Raw genomic sequence first — 24,892 nt, forward strand, 5'->3', positions numbered from 1 at the left:
TGGGAGTAAAGGCAAAACAGAAGAAAACAAAGAGCTGTATAAAACAGCTAATTAGTATAGATTGCATTCAGCTGTGCAAGAGGTGCTGAGATGATAGGGATGGAGGAACAGAGGTGAGTACTGAGCAATGTGGGTTCTCATTCTTCCATCCAGACAAGGCATGTCTTTGAGTATTTCTGAGCTGTTCAAGGATAGCAGGATGGGATAAGACCAAGCATCCATCTGCAGCCTTCTGGAAACTGCAGAACCTATGGGTACCCAGGCTATGGGTACAGGCCTGAGTTTTGCCTCTGAGCCCACTGGGGGGTTGGATGTGTAGCACACCCACCTCTGCTTTCAAATCTCCACTCTGAGGGAGGTCTCCAGTACATAAACCAGCATCTCTCCAAGTCCTACACTGAAGAGATGTAAGTAACAAGCAGCTTTTATTGACTGTAATTGCACTTGAATTAACTAGATGCCTGGGTGGTTGGTGGCTCCTACAGCCTGACAGCACTCCTGCAGCACTGGAAACCTCATTGCTTTACCTCACAACAGTTCTTATGCCAGAAAGCTTCAGAGGGCACAGTTCTCTTGGCATAACTGAAAAATAACTTGGCAAGTAAGTTCTGGAGGCTTATGCTCTTGTCCCAGCTGGGATACATAATGATCTAGCTACCTGCAATCTTTGATCTTCCTTTTGTTCTCTGGTTATCTCAGAGTTATTTGGTTATGAAAACAGAAACAAAACAAAAAAGACATACACAAAAAAAGGAAATAGAAGAGAAAAAAAAAAAAATGGAAGAAGGTTGGAAACAAGGGCTGCAACGTGCAGGCAGGGCTGGGATGCAGCCTTGGCTCTGCTCTTTGTGTCCTCAGGGTGGTAGTGCAGCTATTGCTTCTCTCCCTGCCTTGCCAGCTGGCGCAGGGGGGAAGGCACGTTGTACACTGAATTAGCTGCTTAGAGGTTTGTTTTAACCTGCATTCCTGTATTTAAATGACACAGATACATATGCTCCTGCGTTTTGTTTCCTGAAGCTGTGTCAGGGGTGCTGGGGCGAGTTGCTAACAGGCATTTTTGTGATAACATGCTAGATGAGAGAGTTTGAGCTGGGGACTGCAGGCACTGTTATATCAACACGGATGTAGAGAAAATCTCTTCTGCCACTCTTGCAGCCTCAGGAAGCAGGGTAGGACTTCTATGGGCAGCTGGCAAAAAGCTGCACAGGTGAAGAAATGATGAGCTAAAGGGAAAAAAAAAAAAAACCACACAGGGAACTCGTTGTATCTGGAGAGAGGAAGATTTTCTCTCTCACACTACTTAAAGATAGCTGCATCTATCGTAAATTCTTGAAGAAGCTAATATTGTGACTGGAAAGCTGAGAGCTTTCTGTCCAGCAGCTTTCAAAAGACAGAGGTACTGCTTGTCGTTTCAACCGCACGTGAGGTGACTGCAGCCATCCACAGCATAGTTACTGAGACTGACCACGGTCTGTATCCCTCGTGGTCTTGTTTTGTCCCTGTATTTCTTTTACTAGGCACTGTTCCTGGCACTGATGAGCTGCTATTCTGAAAAGGGATGTATTACAGGAAAAGATAATCACATCGTGGGATTTAAGCTGTTGAAGAAGAGAGCGTAGTGCACGATCCATTTAAAATGATGAGTCTAGCTAAAAGACTTCAGAATTTTGCTGTGCATGGATCGTAATATACTGCAGGACATCCTTCATTGGGAGGAAGGGCTCAAAGCTGTGTAGCTTTTCAGCCTGCATATATGAAATCACTTTAGAGCTTGGGTTTTTCATTTGGCTTTCTACTCTATTTGATTGTGGGCATGTTTGAATAATGTCAGAGCGGAAATTGGTTTTATTGGACTTAATTTTGTCCACAGAAAGATGTGTTTTGCCTTGAAATATGATGTAATTCCTGAGCAGAAGGGCTTCTCTTCAACTCAGATCTGGCTCTGGTATCTTGGTTTTAATAGGCCAGGCTACAAAGTAGCAGGAAATGGTGGAAATTGCAAGGTGGAAGTGGGTTTAAATGGCAGTAATCTCTACCCTTACTGCAGGCAGAGAGCTGTAAATTGTTATTCTCTTGGCTGGGAGGAAGCCTTAACACGAGTTGTTGCTCTGCTTTTGTTTGATAGCATTTTACTTTTTTTTAAGGGACAAAGGGAAAAAAATAAAGGGAAAAGGACATCATATAGCACTGTGAAAAAAGAAAGAGTCTCTGTAAAAATACCTCGTTGTTGTACCTTTTGAATATAATCACTTCTTGGATAGAAAATCTCCTTCTTAAGGTGGATGTACACAGACAGAGAGTTGAGAGAGAGCTCAAGCCTTTGCTTGAATGTGGTTGAGTGAAAAGAGGGAGGCGTCACTGCCTATAGCAGGGGGTTGGAACTGGATGATCTTAAACGTCCCTTCCAACCCAAACTGTTCCATGATTCTGCAAAAAGCTGCAGAAACAAGGGGCACAATCTCTCAAAGCTCAGAAATACTGCACAGCGTGTCCAGCAGGCACGCTACAGGTTGGAGGCTCCCAGCCACTGCAGGTTTATCTGAAAAACCAAAGCAGGAGTCTCAAAAGAACTATTGGAAAAAATAATTGCGTTGCTCAAATTTTCTGATTGCCTGTTTTTTGGGGGACTATGGTATTCACTGCATTTTAGATACCGAATACGGACATAGGTAATTTCATCTGGAAAAATGTGATGGAATTTTCTCTGTTGTTTACAGTGGAGATGTTGTCTGTTTCAGAGAGGTTTGCTTTTCTGTTTAATAAATATTTTTGTGTGCATGTCTGTGTGTGTGCACAAAAATAACATTGATGAGACCAATAGTGAGTTGTTTGGGCTCTGCTTGCTGATGCTAGGGTTTAGCTCTGTAGTAACTCTTTGCCATTAATGCCTTATCACAAATAAAGGCTGCCAAGCAGAGTTTTGGCTAACAGCCATTACTATCTCAGCAGGCAGATCCAACACTGCACAGCAAGAGTGCTCTGATAGTGACACAAATGCCAGAGCCTGAATTTGGGACAGAGGTAGCCAGGCTGATGCTGTGGTGATTTCTTGCTTAAAGTCTGCAGAGAAGTGTGAGAAGTAGAGTATCAATTTATATTTTGGAAGAGCAGTGGTTTATTAAAATGTGCATCCTGTAATCGCCTTGTGCTAGGCTGTACCATCCTTGCTGTTTGGTTGGAAATGAAATTTCCCCTTTTCTCTCAGTGGTGCATTTTTAAACTCTTGATATATTCAACATCAAAGGGATTTTGCATTTGCGCATGGGAATAGCTGTCTTGTCATAATGAATGTGACCTTAAAATTTGCCATTAACTAAAAAAAGATCGTCTCATAGCTGCACACGCATCTTATGAAAACGTTTCTCTCACCCTGCACTGTGTTTTGGGAAAAAAATAAGCACAAAAAACTTACAGCTAGGATCCAGGAGAGGTTGTGCAAGTCACAGTAGAGTTTGTTCACTCCACATTCCATCTCCCCTTGAGCCCAGCACAGTCCGTCACTAATCCAGCTGGATTTGAGCTGAAAGCTGTAATATACCAAGAGAAATGTATGGTGGAGTACGATTCTTACTAGGTGAAAAATGTGAGAGAAATAGGCTGTTCCAGCATAGATCCGCAGCTGGGACTGATGCTCTTCATGCCTTTCTTGAAGAGATCCTGGTGGTCGCAAACCACTCGCTGTGGCAAAAATGTGGGAAACGTGGTTTACTGGAGACAGTATCTTACATGTTCTTGAACATTATCTGAACAGGAGGTAACAGTGGGGATAACAAAAATCATTTCAGTTCTAGCTTTGCTGAATACTCCTTCTTCGTGCTAGAAGACATTTTCTTTACTTTTGACACCTGTAGCTGCACCAGTGGAAACGGAAGGTAAAAATATCTCTGTGATGATTTGGTAGTATTTTACACCAACTGTGCTGTCACTTTGCACAGGCATAAAATGACTAGATGAGGTACAGGAAATCAGCCTGTAAATCCATAAAGATCATGGGTTTTCTGCATCTACTGATTTTCTATTGTCTGTATTCATTAACAGAAAGAAAAAGTGGATGAATTAGTACTGCGAACCAGGCAGCTGTTAGTCTAACTTCCCCAAGCTGCACATGCTGTTTAGGATATTTTCCCTTGCAAAGAAGTAAAAAATATCCAGTTTCTGTTATCTCTTTCCATTTCCTATGTACTCTGCTGAGGCAAGAGAACGCTGCTGTGTTCTGAGCTTCCCCGAAGCTCGGCTCTGATTATGGGGCCTCTTTCTAACAAAGATTTCATTCCAAAGAGCAGCTTTTGCAGGCATCTTTCCACTTCCTCTCCAAATGGTTCCCAGCCCTCAGCCGCCAACTATTTTATGTAGGGGTACATTTTCCATTAAAAACAGCCTGGGAGTTGCTGAGCTCCACTTGCTGCATTGGCCTTGCTGGAGCACACGTAAAAATAGTCTCTAGGTTGACAACAGGAGATTTTTGAACTTGGAAGTGCAGTGGGAAAGCTTTGAGCCTGCCATGGCAGTGTAGTAAAGGGATTGTGACTTCCATATGTCACTCACTGAGAGGTAGAAAAGTTTGATTTATTTTATTATTAATAAGCTAACGCTCTTGTTGTGTGTTTCTGTAAGGATGGGGGTCTGGCAGGGGATTGGCAAGAGATCTAGAGGAGGCAAACATAAATTTGTAGTCCATGGGAAGAAGGAATTTGGAGGAGGTCTGGGATGTCCTTCCGCACCAGGTACAGCTGGAGGAAAAAGCCAAGATCTTAGGTAAAAGCAAACTCATGCCCAGAGACCTGCTGCATGCTGGAAGAAAGGAGGAAGAAATTCTTTATTCAGAGGGCAATGAGGCCCTGGCACTGCTGCCTGGAGAGGCTGTGAATGCCCTGTCCGTGGAGGTGCTCAAGGCCAGCAGGATGGCGATCCTAGGCAGCCTAAGCTGGGTGGGGGGCAACAAACCCACATCAGTGGGTTGGGGCTGGGTGGGCCTTAAGATGACTTCCAACCCAAGCCATTGTGTCATTCTTTGAAACTGTGTTATTTCAAAAGGAAGCATTAGTCTTGCTTCCTTTGCCTAATATGCACTGGAGAGCAGCATGATGAGCAGCTCCACCAGCAGAGCCAGGCAGGGGGGGACAAGGGACAATCTCAGGCTGAAGAGTAAGGAGAGAGGCAGATGCTTGAATCTGCCTCTAAAACACAGCTGAGTATTTGGGCTGCAGATGGCATGTCAGAGAGAGGAAGGCTGTATAGGTTATTAATACGGTGGGTGACTTTCTTGGGAGTGGAACTTCTTAAGCTGTTACTTTTCTCTCTTTTTGTGGCTCGACACTGCTGATTAAGGGGAGAAGATGATTATTATATATATTAGGTATTTAGACACTAGAGATAACTCACAATGCTGAAAACTAAACTTATCTCTGATTAAAATTTAATTGCTCCCAAGCTTCCACTAGTTTCTTGCATTAGGTTTCACACCATCGGAAAGTGCTCATCAACTAGTGTTGGATTTAACAGGAATTTGGCAGATGTTAGTGGAGTGCTGGAGGAAATCCAAACCACAAGATCTGCGGCATATAATGTGTTTGAAAATTTGTTGGCAGCTGAAAGGAAAATTGAAAACCTGGAACTAGCAATGACTGGACAGAGATCGCTTCTAATCAAACAGCCAGAATGTTGGATCGTCACCTCCAGCACCTGGAGCACCAGCGCAGGTCAACAGAGCACTGAGCATTTGGATGTCTCTGTGAAGTGTCAAAGCAGCAGATACTGTTTTATTGGCTTTTAGAGTGCTTAGTGCTGTAAGGAGCAGTGGTATCTCCCTGGAAATCTTAAAAAACAAAACAAAACAAAAAAAAAAAAACACCAACATTCTGTTCTGAGGCAATTTAGCAAATTATCTATGTTTTATAAATCTTATGTTTTCATCACAGATTTTCCATCCTCTTTAGGACATTTATTCAGAAATGGAGTCCTTGTTCAGTAAAAGACTAATTTATTTCTATTACATGTTCCTTTTCTCTCAAGCTCTGCCTATGACACTGTAACTTGCTCTTTGATACCAAGAGTGTGCTCCTGGTGCAAGGAGAGGACAAACACAAGCAGCAAATAAGACTGGAGAAGCCTTCATCCATTTTCTTTATAGGTATATCCGGAGTAATGACAAAAAGGCACTTTCCCTGTGGGTGTGTAGTGCTGTGGCAGCCTCACTGACTGCAGCCCAGAAGCACAAGGAGGCTGCAGAGGATAAGGGGACTTGTTTTAGACAAACGGGAGCTGAATTAAAATTTGGAACGGTGCAGGTCTTTTTCTAAGAAATGCCTGGTTGTGTTTAAATATAACACACTCTGTGATTTTGTGTCTGTCATCTTTTAATGCATGCAAGTATCTTGACAGTGCTCGTGGCAGGAGTTTGTGAGGAAAAAAGTAAATCTCACCTTAAGCCTTTTTCAATTGAAACAGTGTTTGGTGGAGTTTGTGAGAAAGATTAAGTCTGATTCACCCGTTGTTGGGACTGGGCTGATGGGCAGAGCAGATAGAACAGTGCCTGCCTTGTGCTGTTGAAGCATTTGATCCCTTATATATGATTTCATTTGTTCTGTAGTCTTTAGCAAAATGCATTTGGTATGCTCTTCTTCTCTATAATCTGCCCTGGGCTCAGCAGATCTCAGGTGCCAGGTGGATGCTGCTTGGAAGGGATTCTGGATGCCGTGTTAATTCTGTCCTGTCTTTTGGTGCTGATCTGCCTTTTGTTTTCATCTTCCAGAGAGAGTGGGAGTGAATGGGAGGAAAGGAGTTCAGCTTGTGCTATAACACTGAAGTATGGGCTTAAATAACCTACAGCTTTGGCTTAAGGCTTATGCTGAGCTGGGGACTGTATGTTGCTGTGTTCTGCACTACCATGTTAACAGAGTTAGCATAACATAGTTTTTATTTAAGCTATGTCTCATTAATAATTTCAGTTTTTGTTTCTAAAAAATCTAAATGCTTTTCAAAACTATCCATCTCTTTCACTTCTGTGCAACATGCACTGTTTTTCATTATATTTTCTGAAGATCTCTAGAGGACATTGTGCAACGTAATTCCAGAATACATGGATAGAAATGCTATTTCCAGCAGTGAAACTTCTTAAAAAGCTGATAAGAAAAGAGATTTTTTTCAACTGCCAAAGGCAATTGATGTGGTGCTCTACAAGTGATGTGGGAGGCAGAAAGTACATGTAGGCTGTCAAAGGGCTCTTTGCCAGCAAGTGGAGAGAAACAGTCTCTCTTCAGGCTCTGCAAAGTGTATCTGAGCTTCTCAGCACTGAGACACTGCTCTAGATACTAGCACTAATTTTATCTGCCCATAATGAACTTTGGCCTTATGAATGCAAAGATATGGCGTGCAGTGGTAGCAAACCATAGGAGGTATTCAACCACCTTGAGCTGGACTGGACTACTCATACATATACTGAGGGAGAGGGATACCTCTAGATTCAGATTTGGGAGAGTATGTGCCAAAGTTGAAGTGGATGTTTGTGGTTTCCTCCCAGTAATTTACAGGAATTTCAGGGTAATGAAAGCATTGCAAGGTGTAGCCACAGTTTCCCTGTTTGGCTGAGTGAAATGCATGCCTTTTCTCTTTTTTAGGGCTCTCTTAGCTCTAGCCTCATATGTGCAAGTTCATCAGTTTGAACACAAGAGCCAGTACTGAACCTGTGATAGGCATAGATGAAATTCAAAGGGCAAGTAAGACCGAGAGCCCTAAACAATCTGATACGTGAAAAAGCTGGGCACAGAGCAGTACTTTCTGAAGTCACTGCGAGATACTGTTCTCTTAGTGCTTTTAAAATCAGGCCCCTTGCTCAGAGGCTACCATTAGGATACTGTTTATGAAAGCCTCGACCTAAATGTCTTATTCATTGTCTTCGGTTTTTTTCATATGGAAACAATAGTGTGAGCATAAATTAAGGGCAAGGGAAGCCTTTCACTCACCCTGCCCACCAAAGGCAGTGTGATGGGAGTATTCCAAAGGCAAAAATGGGGATGCCTAGCAAGAAGGAAGGTATAAGCAGGGCTTCAATGTGCTCCCATGGCAGTATGGCAAGCAGAGACATACAGTGTGGGAGACTTTGCTGATGCATCTGTTATATTGGAAAGTTTGGTTCTGCAAAATATATTCTGGTCTTCGAAAGATGCCTTTGGCTTCACACTTAGTTGTTAGAGGATCAAGTATCTTATAATTTACTTTTCATTTACTTTTTTTCAAGCTCAGGTATTGTTGGCCAAAATTGGCCTTTGTCTACAGTTCTGATAGAGCATGCCTACCCTGAAGAAGCTCAAATCACAAAAGTTCTTATGGATATTGTTTGTAGTCTACTTGTCTTTTTAAAAAACAAACAAACAAACAACACTTTTGAAGGATATCAATTAGACAGGTGTTGCAAGTGCAAATCTTCTGCCACATCCTTTTTTATGTGCCATTTCATGAGATGCAATTAACTCTAATTGTAATTTGTTTTGTGGTCAGAGTATATAGAAATATATGAACATGCAAGCAAACACAGGTAGTTCATCTCACTGTTCATCTAGTTGCAGGGGTGAGGGAATTAATGGTGTTTCCATATTGGAATCAGACTTTAGCTCTACCCTGCTGGTTATGGCTCACCAAAGGTGGAGAAAGTGGTAATTCAGCAACTATTACCAATGGGATATAGAACATCATCCAGAAAGAAGGCTTTTTCTTTCCCTTTCCAGTATCCTGCTGTGCTGGGTTTTGCTGAAGGAAAGATGTTGATAAATGTTAGCAAATGCCTGGGAAGTTTAATTTGTCCTCAGTGCTCAGGTGTGCTTCCTTTGGTCCATTAGCCTCCTACCTGGAATATGAAAAGGTTTGTCGGGAGAATTTGAGGCATGTGCTGGGGATCTGAAGCCCTGGGCAGAAGGGCCCTGTGCATTTCTGTTCTGTTCAGGATCACTTAGGGAAAAGCAAAGCAATTTTTTAAACTCTGTGTCACTATCAGAGCAGCTGAGCCTCAGTGTTCCCTAGGGGTCTGCAAAGAGGCAAGGAGGAGATCTGGCTAGCAATTAGGACACGAATACTACCAAAGCAAAGCCAAGGCTTTACTGAGCAGAAGATGATGGATGCCACAGTTTCCAGGGCTGCAGTGCTGGGCTGAGTTGGTGGGCAAGTAACAGTGAGCTCCTGCCGTGATGGGCAAAAACAGTACTCCATCACTGTCATGTCCTCTGGACACAGTCACTGTGGGGTCACTGAGGAGTCATCTCCTACCCTTCTCAGGTCTTGTTTTTCTTCTTTCTGATAATAAGATAACTGTAAATGGTAACATCTTGTTTCTTTAGAGTACCCAAGGTAATGCTTATGATAATGCATAAATGAGAACTGAAGGCATTGCCCTGTACTGGGCTATAAATTTGCAGAATCAGAGTCACAGAATGGCCTGGGTTGGAAGGGACCTCAAGGATCATGAATCTCCAACCCCCCCGCCACAGGCACTTTGTTGAGCGTCATTAGATTCACCCAGGCCCATCTTTCAAGTGTGTTGAGGTCCCTCTGAATGACATCCCTTCCTTCCATTGTGTCAACTGCACCACTCAGCTTGGTGTCATCAGCAAACTTCCTGAGGGTGCACTTAATTCCATCATCGATGTCACATGTTAAAGAGTGCTGGTCCCAAGACAGAACCCTGGAGGACATTGCTTGTTACCAGCCTCCACCTGGACACAGAAGCATAAACTGTGTTTTCTGAACTTTTTTGAGGGATCAGACATGAAGATTTGGCATTAAAGCCAAACTTGTTGGCATTAGGAGCACCTTTAGTTTTGGAGTTAAGGAAATGAGGAATTGAGGACTGGACCAGGTCAGGATGTCTGCCAGTAGAGGCTCTTCTGAGACAGAAAAGCATTTGGAAAGCAATGGAGAAATAAAATTGGAAGGCACAACTCTTTACTCTAGAGGCAGATGGAGAAGTGGTTTGGAGGCAGTGACAGGTGAGGCATGCAGTGGTAAGTTTTGGAACTGACCTGGGATGAGGAAAAGAGCTAAAAATAGTGATTTAAGATCTCTTGTAGTGGGAGTGAGCCAGCAGTGTACCCAGAGAGCTGTAATGCAGGTTCTTCATGAATGAAATTTTATTCAACATGAAGAAAAAGAAATCTGGGTAAGAAGGAGACTGGGGAATTTCTGAATTTCAGACTAAACTTTCAGCAGGAATCCTATCATTTGCGAGGGCTGAGCCTTGCTGATCCCATGTTTCTTTTGGCTGACTAAGGCAATCTAACACTGCATTTCCCACTTGGAGGATCCCTGCAAGGAAATTGTCTCAGAAAAAAAAAAAAAAAAGTTCAGTGATACTGGCTAGCTTGTATTACTTTCATCCAGACAGGCTGGGTGTTAAAGTTTAGAAAAAAGGAAAATAAGCAACCTCGAAAGGATCAACTTCATATTAATTGCAGGAGGAAGGAATTGTTAAGCTGAGTGGGTCCTTGCACTTCATTCTCATTTTACACCCTTTGCTCCCTCTTTCCAGCACTCATCTACCGCAATCTCATGCTGTCCCAGGTCAATTCTTCATGGTTTTGTTTTTCATTTAGGCAAACAATACAGCTTGGACTTGCCTCAGCCTGACAAAAATGGACGTGTAATTTTCTGTTATATTGTTATCGGAGTCCTGCACACTTCAGCTGGCAAACAGATTGTCAAATATTCTTGGACAATATTTGCTCAGAGAGCAACAGAGGAAAGAAATCTAATATATGCTTTTAGATTCAGCTCCTTCCTTATGTGTTTTATTTGCTTTTATTTGCACGCTTAAGATTTCCTTTATAACAGAGCATCTTCAACCAAAGTTGCTTGGTCAGATCTGTTGTTCACTAAATACTCATTCATGTCTGAAAGCTGGCTAATATTTCTCCTTACATCCACCCCTTTCCCTCTGTGGTGGTGACCAGCAGGGAATACCAGCTCCTTGCAGGGACAAACATTGCTGTCTCCATCAAGAGCAGCAGTGCTGCAGGGCTGAAAGCCGTGTGTGACAAATTAACATTGGATCAGCATTCCCTGAGTAGTACAGGTAGCTTGTGGCATGCTTAGCAAGCTGCTCTTAGGCATGCTCTTGAATCTCTTCAGTACGTGATATACACTGCTATTCCAGAAGACAAAATATCAGCTGGGAAGCATAATTTCACATTGCTGCCCCTGGAGCTGGAAATGATGCATGTTGCTGGAATAAAGTTGCATCTCCCTTAGTGACAGCCCGCTGTTCACTGGAGCCTGTTTGACCAAGCATCTCAGAGTCTGAGATTTCTGCGCCCTCTGCTCTTGACAGGAGTTGGAGACAGCACTGGTTTAACTGAATCAGCGTCACTGTTTTATCTCAAATATGAAGTTTAATAAGGGAAAATAACAGCTTAATTTGGAAAGGCATCTTGTAGGCCAGAGAGTCTGACCTTGAACAAATGACTGCTGCCAAGAGAGTTAGGGAGTTGTATGCCGGACTCAGAAATGTACTGTGGACATGCTGAGCTTGGTGCAAATGGGAAGAGTGGTCCCTTCAGTCTAATATTTTGTATGAGCTTTGGACTTTTTACAGGGAAATTGCTCGAGCAATAACCTGAATCGATAAAGGGGGTTACCTATATTGCATTAGCTAGTAATTTGCTCATGCTATAGCACAGGGGGACAAAGCATTCCTTGTCCTCCTTGCATTTGTATAATCCTTGGCACATCTCAGCACTTCCCAGGAGCATGTTGTGGACTATGGTGAATGACATTCTCTGTAGGAAAAGGAAATGAAGCCATTGGATTGTCTGGTCTGGGACGAGTTTTGCCCTGCTTCTCCCCACCATGAGTCTCTTCTCATCATCCACACTGCAATTCTGGATTTTGTAATCACCCTTGGTTTACTAAACCAGTGCCAACTAAAGCAACCTGAGGAAATAATTGAGACGCTTGCCATTTCTTTTGTGCCCCAGAGATTTGTTGTAGAAGACACAGTGCTTTTTAGGTGATGGAGTCATAAGTTGCTTGCTGTTGTGTTGTGTGGCACTGCTTTCCAGCCTAGGCTCAGGTATGGAGATTTTAATATACAGTGAAAGTGATGGTATTGAAGGAACCATATGTTGTAGGCTCCTGTTTCCATCAGTGCAGTGAGGCACCTCCAAAGAGTACCTCATGTATGCCTGACTGCTATGAATTCAGTTATTTCATTCATTTCCAAAGAAGTTCAGTTTTATGCTCTGTTTTTAGCATTCCTAGCCTGACAGTTTTCCTCTTTGTTATGAATTATTCTGTCTGCTTCAACTGCCTGCTTTTTCTCATTTACATTTAAGATAATGGAAGAAGAGTTTCTTTTGATAACATAAGTGAGCTAGATTTTTGGGTTAGCATTGTTATAAAATGAGAGTTCTGCCTGGATAATGTGAAATATTAGGGATTTTGAGGTTTTAGTACCTGTAAAGCACTACAGTGACTAGAAAAGCTAATGTACTTCCCTGCAAATTGACAGGACTTCTCAATGCATGCATGGAATGCAAAAGGCTCAGGGCTAATAGCATTACAAGTACCAACACGTGTACTAAATGGTTTGATGTAAAATATTTACTAAACAAAAACATTTAAATATATATGACACTGATGGGGAGGGGGGTAGGGGGGGGGGGGGGAATAATAATCATGCTGTAGATTGGTGCATTTATTTTGTATTACCTGTGAGAGCTATAAATGAGGCTGAGGCTTTGTGCTAGAAGCATACAGCAGCTCTCTAGCTCTGTACTGTACCATTAGTTTTATCCTGTGCTTATAGTAATATCTGAACAAAGCATCTCTGCTGTATTTCAGAATGTGATACAAATTGCTAGACTACTTTTTTTTTTTCCTGGTTTTCTGTTATGCTTTTGAGTCTTCCGGTCAGATAAAAATGAAGTCACACTGAGCTAGGTGCTAGATGTATTTTTAAGATGCACTGGACCAGATCAAACTTCTTTTTCTTTCTCTCCTCTCCTCTTTTTTCACATGTTGAATATATACGCCTCGATTTCTTCCCTTTTGATTCTTTTGCACAAACTATCACATTTCTGCTCTGTAGTGACACCGGGTACTTAATTCTACTATTGTGTAACATATATTCTATATGTTACACAATGGCAAGGAGTTTACACGCTTTAAAAATCTTTAAAGGATATCACTTCTTCTTTTTTTTTTTTTCATTTGTATAATTTTATCTGCTTTTCTTTACCAGTTCCAACTTCTCCTCTTTCTACTGTGGTTTGGAGGGGTCCACGGTGTCTTTCCCTTTCGGTAGTCCAAGTGGATCAGGTGCATTTTAGGCTTCCAGGCCAGAAGAACGTTATGGAAAATCCCTATTCTGGCACAGCAGCATCAGAATGTTTTTCTGTGTTTTTTCATGCTCCAGTTTCGGTCATTAATTCCTCTGACTGCCTAAACTTTAGCACTTGCCTGTGTGCAAAACTAGAGGCCAAATCCAAGGAGAAAGTCATGTGGCTTCATCCTAAAATAAACTGCATTTCAGCACCACCATTCACTTGTAGATTTTTTATGTCTGTCTTTTCTTTGGGACTGGTTCAAGGTGCCAGAAGGTCAATGGGTGTATTTCTCCTCTTTGCAAGAATGTTAAACTTAAATTTCAATGTGCTGGTCTGAACTAGCCATTAACACAGGAATGCTTTGGGAGCTGACAGATGTAAAGCTGGGAATCGACATTGAAGGCTTTTCCACTAAGTTCTAATGTGTTGTCATCTTGTTATGAGTTAGAGTTTCAGATTGAACCTTGGCCAGATCTGACTACTTGAGTGCTGGTAGCCTTTGGCAGTGCCAAGTCAAGCAAGTTGGTCTAAACCTGTGTCTCTGGTTCTGGTTGCTGTTCCTTGCTCCTCTCAGCCTTGTGCTGTGACTTTTCATTAGAGACAACACGCGCAGGCAGTGACTCCAGCGCTGGAACCTTCAGGCTGGAAATTTTGCATCTCCCTGAGATAATGGGACACATGAATGCACATTCAGCATCACTGCTCACACCCCCAGGTCCACTCTTCCCCCAGGATGCAGGTGAGCAGTGCTTGTGCAGCAGGCTTACTAGGGCATCAGTGTGGATTTCATAGTGTACCAAATTGCCTGTGTCCACAAGTATCAACTTCTTGATTGAAACCATTACCCACTTTGCTTCAACTTAAAATTACCTGTAGATTATGCAGTTTGTTTGTTATAAATCTGCTTTGCTAAAGCAAATGTGTTTTTCACAATATTAATGTCTCTCTTGTTGTTAAAGCCCTCTGCAGAACATCAGATAGCTATAAAGCAAATTTAGACGCTAGTTCCCCAGTTAAGCATTGTTTAGGCAGATCCCTGAGCCAACATGAATACAGCTATTAGAATTGAGCTTTACAAAATATTGACATTTCTACACAAGTACTAAAGAGTTTTGGAAGGAAGCTAAACAGTGTTTTATGTTTTGTCAGGGAAACTGCTTTATTTCTTAATGTAGCTGAATATTGATATTCTCACAATGGAGTTTTGTCAGCTTCTTAGAATTTGCTTTCATGACAGACTTTTTCTGTTTAGCACAGGCTTGTTCCCTCTCTTCCTTCCATCCATTTTGCCACAGGCAACCACTGGCAAGTTGGGTGAGAGCATTAGCTGAATGCGAATGACAGGATGCAAGATGAGACCTGGCTGAGAGAATGAGTCCGTAGCAGCCCTCTCTTCAGGAGCACTCATTTACAGGAGAGATCTTAACACGGCATCTACACCAAGGTGTAAGAAAGCATCTTTGCAGGATGAGACAAGGCAGCCTTTCTCAGCATTTCCCTATTTCTGCTGGTTTGAATTATCAGCTTTTCTCATAGTTCAGGCTGTTTTTCTTGCAAGAGTACATTGAATAAATAAATAATATAGAAGCCAATGCGGTCAAAGACTCTGCAGAGCAAATGTCCTGTAGAGGGGGGAAAAAAAAATTGCTTGGCAGCTTTGGAGAAGGATTTGGTTTTCTGAATGAGGTTAGAAATAACCAGTGGGTTGTATTGCAAGAGGATAAAATAGACAGTTGTGGTGGAAGACAAAAGGTGATCTTTTGCTGTCAGGCTTATTGTCCTTACTGCTCCAAAGGATGTTCAAAGTACAGTACGGGTTTAACATCTTCTATATAACTAGTAGGTCTAGCTTCTAGATTTCCAGTTCATGTCTGGAATTGCAGCATGATGTGCATGTTAAAGAAGTCAGTCCTGGAAGGGGCAAGGAAAGGATGGGTATAAGAATCTCCCAATTCCACCTTTTACATTTTCAGGCTCCTTCCATTTCCTCTTTTTCATTTCAGTTGACCAGTGCGCCTGTGGACCGTGTTTGCATTTTAAATGCTGGGCTTTGGGGCTGACTTGTAAGCCTGAGAGTGATATGCAGAATGGAGAGAGACCTCAAATCCTGAGCCTTGGTGCAGCTAGGGTTGAAGGACAATGTAATGGTGTAAGATGAGATGCAGAGCAAATGCACAAAGCAGCCTTTGTTGCTGTAATCTGCCAGATCAAATGGGAGGCAGCAGGGCCAGAAGCTGCTCACTCATCTCTGCACCCACGTGTGCTGCAGGGCTGAGAACTCACCATCTTGTAGCTATGGCACGTTGTCTGCTCAGGTTTGGTTGTAGTCTGCTTTCTTCTTCAAGATAAGAGCACTGCACAATCAGGTTTTAAATATTCATATGCAGATCACAGCAGTGTAGCTTGGAAGCTCCGAATCATTGAGAATTGAAAACTCTAATCTGAACTTTTGAAAGCTGTCCAATTTCTTTTTTATTTACAGCCTTTGAACTGTCTCACAAATTGGAAAGTAACTATCCAGCCATTTCGCAGGCAGATTGATATGTTTAAAAGAGTCCAAGGCATTTATCTGAATGCATTTGGCCATCTCGCTGACTAACATCTAGATTGGAGTTATTACACACACAGATGAACAGAAACTCCTTGAAGATGATAGTTTTCTCGTATTAAAGTTATGTTTGTAGCTTGCGCTACAGAAACATCTCAGCTAGCCTTATAAGCTGAGTGCCTTTGGCACCTGGAAGCACTCATCATGTTGATTGGGTAGGTCAGAAAATGCTGGGACGTAAACAGTCGCTTTGTGACTTCTGCTCTTTTTTCCATTCAACACAAGTGCAGAGGTGGAGAACTGCTGGAGAAGGACCAGCTCCATCTGGCACTGCCTCTGCAGAGTACATGAAAGTTGTTCGATTCAAGATGCAGGAATGTAGGTAAAAGGCAGGAAATACACATTAGATGAAGCTACATCTGTTGCTAAATGGATGGGAAAAACTGTTTTTCCCCTCTTAATCACTACATACATGTTTATTTTGCATAGAAACTAAAGGTTTCAGCTTGCATGGATAAAATGTACACATAGTTTAATTAAAAGGAAAAAAACAAACCCGGAAAGCTTAGCCTCCAGTAAATCTTTAGCATCTGTAAGCATAGTGCTCATGTGTCTACTCTAGCATGGTCTGAATGAAAATCTGACAGCACCTGTTATTGAAATCAAAAGTGATTTCTCTAACAATGGGATAGTGAGGAATTCCTACTGGATTTCTCTTTAATAGAGTTTGAAGGATTCAGGTTGGAAGACAGTGCATAAGATCTGCACCACTGGCTCTGATGGTTGTGAATCATGCCAGGGGACAGAGATTGTTTAGGAGGTTAGAAGTTCACTCCATACGTTCAGTAATAATATGCAGCTGGTATGCCCTTAAAGCGGATTGAATGCTTTTTTTCCCCCCTTGTGTGAAATAATATGTGGATTAAAAAAATATTTGTCAGATTTTATACGTTAAAGTCTATAAATTCAAAGTAAATGCAACCACATCTGACAGTGTTTTTGAAAACTAGAGCGATTTAAAGCTAGATTGCCTAAAAATAGCTCTTGAACTGAACTCTCAAACCTATTAGATTAGTCCATTTATAATAAATCCTGATGTACTGTCTATTAGATCAGCTCTTCTGTAATCTTTTCCTGTTTACCAGGCATCCTATGGGCATAGTTTATCTGCATTTCTAACAGCATTACAGCATCATGTTAAAAAAAATATGCTAATTTGTTGTCTTACATATGATTGTCCAGTTATATTTCTTCCTGAATGTTCAGGATGAGTTGCAAAGCTTGGAAGCAGCAATATGGCGTTAATACCTTCATTGGGTGGGCACTGAAGGGTTTAAGAGGTACATGGTGGAGGATTTGATGGAGATTGTGGATAGAAAAACAGAGCAAAGACTACCAGTACTGTCTTTGGCCACTGCAGTTTGGTATTAAGAAGACCACAGTAAAGACAATAGATGATGCCCATATGCTGTAGAATTTAATTTCTGACATTACTCGGTTTATTTATTTAGTCCCATACAAATAATAGGTAAAATGTTGTCTAATGTCTCTGAAGCAACACATTTTAAGCAGGATCCCATAATTTCTTGAGTAAGAGAGAGAAAATTAAAAAAAAAAAAAAAAAGAAATGACAAGTAAGTTGGGGGCCTGACACCAAGATGTTAAGCGCTCACTCATGCACAAAAAATCCTACAAAAGCATTAAAGTTGGTGCCTTATCCCCACCAAAACAAATATAAAAAAAATAATAATAATAATTGGATTTTGGATTCTTAGTTTTTTCAGGCAGTGTGGAAGTTTGCAATAGTAGAATATTTTTCACAAAACTTGACTATTCCATATTAATTCAGCATAACGAACAATTAGTCATCATCAGAAATGTATGGTCATAACCAGAAATTTTTATTTTAAATGGGCTTTAGTAGACATAGTTTCTGCCTGTTGGAAATTGGCCCCATGTGGTGGTTGCTTTGAATGCATTAATTGTCTTGCTGAAATTTGTAGTGCAGTGTGAAAGGATGAATTTGGGCACACTGACCAGATTTGAGCCTGTTGAGATGATTTTGCTCTCACTCTTCGTCTTTTGGGTTAATTTTAAGTGCTTAAACTAAGATTCAGAGGGGGGAAAAAAAGAATGTTAAATGAACCCAGCTTGAAGTGCAGTGAAGCAGCTGAGTTTGCACCAGATCTTGGACCACAGCTGAAAGTTTTTCCCTAGTACTGGGAACTTAGTCAACATCTGCCCCGTATCCATTGCAGCATCTGTCCAGGCTCTGTAGAATAGTTACATGTGCGTAGAGTAGCCTTGGGCACAATTCACAATCTCATTGTGCTAGAAGAGAGGAAAAAAAAAATCCTGAAAGGATATTTCCACTTGGCAGCCATCCTCAAGAGAATGGACCTTTTGTCTCTCAGATGCAGTGTTCTCCTCCTCTGCTGTCTCAGACACTAGGGAAGCTGCCTGTCTGTAAGCATTAATACTTTACACGACTCTTCTGGAGCCCAGGTCTGCACGCAGTCACATCGTTCAAGACAATATGCAGCGCTGAACACTTTGGGGCTATCACATATCTATTCTTTCTTCCTACGGATGGTTTTTCTGAGCATTTTGTCAGTCTCCTTCAACAAAGCTCCCAATGACCAAAAGAACCCAAAACCAAACCCCTTCAAAAACAGCGTGTGAACTGTTATGTTCACATAGGATTCTGGCTCAGCTTCCACAAATAACTGCATGTGTGAGTACAGGCGAGAGCTGTTGAGATGTTTGATGTGAAGCCTTCTTGGCCTTCTCCTGCAATAAAAATAAACCATGGTTTCTCTCAAACACATGAAAGGAGCTGCATGTAATTTAGGACTTAATCTCTCCTTGTTGATTCTCTGTGCTGCAACTCCTGGGTGGCACTAGAGTGTGGCCTTTGGTCTTCCAGTGGACTTTCAGTATGAGATGGTTTTACAGGGGAGTGTTTTCTACTTGATGTAACATTGTGGAACACCAGTGTTCTGTGCTGAGCTACTGAATGCCTGCTCCTGGAGCTCTTAGGGATGGCAAAGGGATGGCAATGTGTGTGCAAGGTTCAACCTTGGTGCTCCTTGACTTCAGTCATCCTTTGCTTTGATTTCAAAGAGAGTTTGGAGAAAAGCTGCCCCATCCCTCCACCCCACCCCCAAACAAAAATAGGCAAAAGAAAACAGGAATATACATTTTCTCAATTTTTTTCTTTTTTTCCAGTGAGTTTCAGAAGATATTCTGAAGTGCATTTGAAAATGCCAGTAGAAAAGTAATTCCCAGAAGATGCATTTATGTGATAGGGAAGAAGAGTTTAGGATTTTTTGCTGCTTCTTTCAAAAGTTGCCTACTCTTTCTCATTGCTATATAAATACAACTTGCACTATTGTTCAGTAGAAGAAAAAAATTAAAAAAATGGAATGCTGTACTCCTGCAGAAGCTGAACCCCTTGGATTAGTTGTACCTTGAGTTCTGCTCCAACGGCAGGCTTGCTTTGAGAAAGCTACTCTTCTATCTATCTGCATGCATGGGACAGAAAAATCATTGTGTCTCTTAAAAGGCATGTTCATTGTTTAGTGAGGTGGGTTATAGGCTGAATACTTAGGTGCAGAAAGAAAAAAAAAAACATCAGGGAAAAAGGAGATAGGAAGTGATCTCAAATACTCTTGCCTTGAAATGGTCTGCTTTGCACAAGCTTTTATGATAGGAAAACACTTTTAAGTCATCTGAAAAAAGCAGTCTCCTGTGTCTGGAAGCACCAAGAAGATGTAGAGAAAGCAGAAGGGAAGAGGACATCTGTGTTGGATTGTCCCAGTGCCTGATACAGAGTGCTTGTCAATTTGACATTGTCATTTTAGACCAAAAAAGAAGAAGAGAAGGAAATAGGGAAGGAAAAGAAAGAACCCCTCACTTGTACATAATTTTTTTTAATCTGTAAATAAATTCCTCCCATGATTTTCCCCTGGTCATGCATAATTCCCCCTCCAGGGGACTGAGCCTCTGTCTAAGGTCTGGGAAATAAAAGAAAAAAAGGAAAAATTGGCCATTTCTTTTTCTTGCTAGTAAATGCTCTGGGAACAGAGAGAGGTTCCTCTGGGAGATGCAATTACTCCCCCGTGGACATTGGAAATGCAGCTCTGGTCTGACTGATGGCAAAACTTAGTTTTCTGCCATTAGTGCCCTCTCTATAAATAGTGCAGCAGAGAAAAAAAGATGAAGTATTGCTTTGGGTTTCTTCTAGGAAAGAGATGTTTCCATGGCTGCAGTTTGCTACCTTAGGAACAGTGGAAATATTCATTCCCAGCACCGTGCTGGGGCCATGCTTCATGGAACTGAAGTTGGTAAAATCTTGTGAATATTTGAGATTGGAAGCTAAGGAATAAAAATTGATTTCTTACTTAAAATTTATTTTTAAGTCTTCATAAAGCACAACATGGGTAAAGAAAGCTTTAAGTAAAGTAAAATATTCAAGATTATATGCTCCAGTTTGTAATAGTGTTGTTGATTTCTAAAGGTCACTGCTCATCTGTGAACGAAAATTGTATCATGAAATATTATCTGAAGAATCCTTCTATTAATGTGTTCTAAAGCAAAGCTGCTTTTCTCTGAGTTAAAGATTTGCAGTATATTGGCAGCCTTAGATAATTTGGAGTTTTGATCTCTGTTCTGTGCTGTAGAACTTAGGTAATTGTGCACAGGTTGCAGTCTATTTGCAGTTTTGCTTGGATCTGAGAATCATTTATATGTAAATGATGCTGATCTCTTGTTCTGCCCCTTCTAACCAATTAACTTGGTTTTAAAGCACACAGTTGTGTGAGCAAAATGAGCAACTGGCAGGGCTTCTGCAGCTTGGTGGTGATGGTGGTCATATTCACTGGGGCTCATTTCCAAATCGAGCTACTGAATGATCAGAACTTTGAGCTGAATTCAGTGCCGTCCTTGTATCTCACTGCATTTAGGCCATGTCAGGTCAGCTCTTTTATGCCTTCCTATAATTTATGCTACGTAAATGGCAGAGCTGTGATTTTTAAGACCAGAGAAAGAGCCCAGTATTACAGGAAAAAAGAAGTACAAGCCCTCCAAGAAATTTTGGCAGCAATGCCAAGGGGTTTTGAAGGACAAAATATTTTACTTATTTATTTATTGAAAGGAAAACACTAGTAAGTCCTTCGCGTGTAACTGATACAGGAAGCTTGGCAGAGCTATTCCAAAGCCAGCGTGCTGTCCGTGATTGTCAGTGAAAACTCAAAAATGCAGTACCCCTGCAAGCAGGTTGAGGAGAGCTCCTGGGTGCTCATTCACTGTGCTTGTAGAATCATTAAGGATGGAAAGACACCTCTAAGATCATCTAGTCCAATCATCAATCCATCGCCACAATACCACTAAACTGTGTCCCTCAGCGCTATATTTCCACGTTTCTTGAATACCTTCAGAGATGGAGAGTGCACCACCTTCCTGGGCAGTTCTGGTGTATCACCTCTCTTTCTGAGAAGAAATGTTTCTTAATATCCAACCTGAGCCTTCCCTTGCACAGATTAAGGCCGTTATCTCTTGCCCTGTGCTGCCTCTTTGTGATCTGTACTGAACTCCGTACAATTCATTTTTAGGACTTCTGTTGTTTCTTAAGTTTCAACTGATCTTTCTTCTGCGTTGCCCACTAGAGATCCATAGGCTTCCATATACCTATATGCTTCCATATCGAGTTTCCAATGGCTTGCAAATGGCTGTAGGAATTATTTTCAGGCTGATTTACCAGCTTTACCCTTGAAAACGCATCTGCTGTTTCTATTCGGTACTTTTGCACCTGTAGCACATGATGTAGCTCGTTTTGCAAATGGAAAATACCTTGTTCTTATGTGACTAAATGAGTGAATTGCTGCAGGTTGTGATTTATCAAACTAATCATTGTTATGAAGAAATAAAATATATACTCATGGCAAGGCCTGCTGTAATAAAACCAGATAAGTTTTTGCTGAAGTTCTTTACAAATTTTGATCCTCCCTGTAATGTCAGATGGAAATCATGTGCTGCTTGGTGATCCTGCACAGCTTTGAGCAGAAACTAGAAGAAATCTGTCAATGTCTGCAGGGTTTTACTTTGTTTTTTTTGGAATTCATTCAAACCCAGTAGAAAGGGGGTGGTAGGAGAAAGTTGGGAATTTTGATCAACGAGCTTTGTGACTGCTGAAATGTCAACATTTCCCAAAACCTTGAGCAAGCCATGTGCACGTATACACACGCATGTGCACAAACCGCAGCCTCCCGTGCTGACAGGCACAAGTCTACTGCCAGGGCCTGTAACCCAAGTCAGGCCAATCCCCCATGAGCACTACTAACCTGAAAGTGAAGAACAAGGAGTTGGTGTGCAGGCATCTGATATGCTGCTATGGCAGCACAAAAAGAGCAGCACTAAAGCCGATGGCTTGGGAGTCCAGGAATTGGATCAGACTCCTTAACATGTGTCCTCATCTTCAGCTGACTGTAGCACTACCGGTTGCCTTTTTGGAGGCTGGGCAAGAAGATAATCTCATTTTCCAAAATGATCACAGAGCTGGAGTTTTTAAATTGAATGCTTTTTTGAGCAAAAATACTGATCCATTGGAAAATTACTTTTCTTATGCTTCTGACTTAAGTTTAGAGTTTGTGTAGAGAATTTCCCAGAGTTGGACTGAAACTACAACCAGAGCAAGCGTGTGCTTCAGCTGCCATATTATTGATTCTCCTGGGGCAGAAGAACTGGTCTTTGCACAGGCGAATTACTTAAATCACACAGAAAAAGAAATACTTTCAGCATGGAAAAATTCCTGTTCTACACTAGAGGCAGGCATCTCTGTGCTTTAAATAGGTTGACTTGAACGAACATTTACCTGAACTCCAGTGACAGCAATATCATTACACATTAATAACTAATATAGCATTAATAGTGAGCATGGTCTGCTTCACCAGAGCTAAAATAAAAGGTCTCGGCTCTCGGGAGCTCACATACTGAGCCTGCTCACACAGCTGAGTAGCTGGGGGGTTGGTGCTCAGGGCAACAGGGTGATTCTCACATTTAATTTTAATTTCTGGCTAGGCTGGCATTCACACATGGCTGTCTTTAATATAAAAACTCAGATTCCTTTTGCTGGATGTGAAACGACTTGTGTCGCTGAGAGATTTTTGGCTGCTGGGAGAATGGGATGTTAAAGAGCTGTTGTGGCATGGGAATTTGAGGGGGACAGGTATCAGACAAGGAGGATGGCTATCCATAGGTCCTCCTTTGGCTTGCTGTGCCTATACTGCTGGGGAGATTGGTGGGGCAGTTGTGAAAGTCTAGCATTTGGTGGGAGTAGAATGTTAATGTTAAGAGAGGCGGGAGGACACTTATCTCTGGAAGATGGGAGAAGCAGCATTCTGTATGAGCTGGGTATGGGGGGACATGGTAAGACAATTGGAGGGAGCCTGACTTGGTTTTCCCACCTGAAATTTCAGGACAAGAGATGAAGAAGTCCATGCAAATGTGCAAACAGTGCCAAGACCTTGGTCTAATTAGGAGACAAAGTCTTCAGCATTTACTACACTTAGCACAGCTGTAGCAGGGTGCAGGACAGGTTAATGCATTTCAAAAGCAAGTTTTCCACCTCTTGCTGCTGGATGCCCAGCTCCAGTTTTAAATGAAATAGCCTCTGAGGATTACACCCCTGAGGATGTGGCTGGGCTGTTGTGTGCCTTTGTGCTGCCACACAGTCTGCTGCTTGAGGGGCTGAGCACGGTGTCAGGACTAGACTGCAAGGCATGAGGGAGAAAATGAGCAGCTTGCTCCAGAGAGTGTCCTGTGTCCATCCTTCCCTCTGCTGCCATTCTTCATATTTTGGGAGATGGGTTTGTGGTGAAGAGCTTTTTTATTGTATTTTCCTGATCAAACCAGCTGGGCTTTCAGCAACAAAAATAGAAAATTAAAAGCGCTTCTGTGCTAGATGCTCCCTAAAAGACAGAAAATAAGATTTATACATTAAAATGCCGGAAAGAAAAATGGAGAGGGTGTGAAATTCTGCTTTATTTTTATCAGATGCTAGTGCTTTTGAAAAATCATTTTTGCACTGGGGGTCATTACTCCCGTATGTACTTCCCTAGCTGTGTCCCTCTTAAAGGCAGCAAGCGCTGCTCTAATTGTAGCTCCTGCTATATCCAGCAGGCCGCTCTGGGTGGCAGTCAGATGGGGCATCCTTGGGTCGAGGCTTAGGTGCACAGTGTCTCCCTTTGCTCCTGACTGCCTTTAATTGACTCTGGCTCTATTTCAGGGGTATCAACATCAGGGGCACTGGGCCCGGCGAGCACCACTGCCAGCACCACAGCACGAACGGCCACCAGCAGCACTGGCCGCCCCACCACCACCTCGGCTTTGGGCAGGAGGAACAGGAGCACCAGCATGCCCTCGCCCATGGCTGATGTCCCTGATGAGATGACCACACACCTCCCACCTGCCTCCTCCCAGCTGCCCCCAGCTGGTGCCGAGAGCTGCGACCCTATGGAAGCCCGTGATATTATGTGGTCTCGCACCCGGCAGGGACAAATGGCAAAGCAACCGTGTCCCATGGGCTCAATAGGTGAGTGAAGGGTTGAGAGGACACAGCAAGCCATCTGCATTTGTCTGTAGGATACTGCAAGTGTGTTATCAAGTTGGCTCTGGGCTCCTGTGGCATACATACTTTCAACAATGCAGTACATTGCTGCCCTTTGTCAGTTCTGTGTTACTTTGTTGGATTATGGCTTGACCTATGCCTCCGTATGCTAAGCACGTTGCAGAGGATCCTTGTCATTCTAGACTCTCACTGAAGGAGAGGTGAAGCTAACTTGTGAAGTTGAGCTTGATGCACTCTAGGAAATCTTGTCTCCATAAGCTGTATGCAGTGTACCTGTTATCCCTGCCCTGCCTGTATTTGTAGCCTCTGGACTCACTGTTGATATGTTGATGGCTGACACTTCACTTGTTTGGAGAAGAAAAAAAACAACAAAACATGTATTTTACCAAAACTCTGTACCTCACTGTT

At 42.2% G+C, this 24,892-nt stretch overlaps 1 protein-coding gene across 4 annotated transcripts in view; it reads left to right on the forward strand.

The window, feature by feature from the left end:
* The window catches only part of ADGRL3 (adhesion G protein-coupled receptor L3), a 490,651-nt gene that overhangs the window by 360,416 nt on the left and 105,343 nt on the right, over window positions 1–24,892 (forward strand). For all 4 annotated transcript variants that reach the window (XM_090139058.1, XM_090139055.1, XM_090139056.1 and 1 more), the window contains one exon: window positions 24,143–24,448. In XM_090139058.1, coding sequence (XP_089995184.1) covers window positions 24,143–24,448 — 306 coding nt within the window. The remainder of the gene's footprint in view (window positions 1–24,142; window positions 24,449–24,892) is intronic.

This window comes from Phasianus colchicus, chromosome 4 (genome assembly GCF_987193195.1).
Source record: "Phasianus colchicus chromosome 4, bPhaCol1.hap1.1, whole genome shotgun sequence".
In the NCBI taxonomy this organism is placed as follows: Eukaryota; Metazoa; Chordata; class Aves; order Galliformes; family Phasianidae; genus Phasianus; species Phasianus colchicus.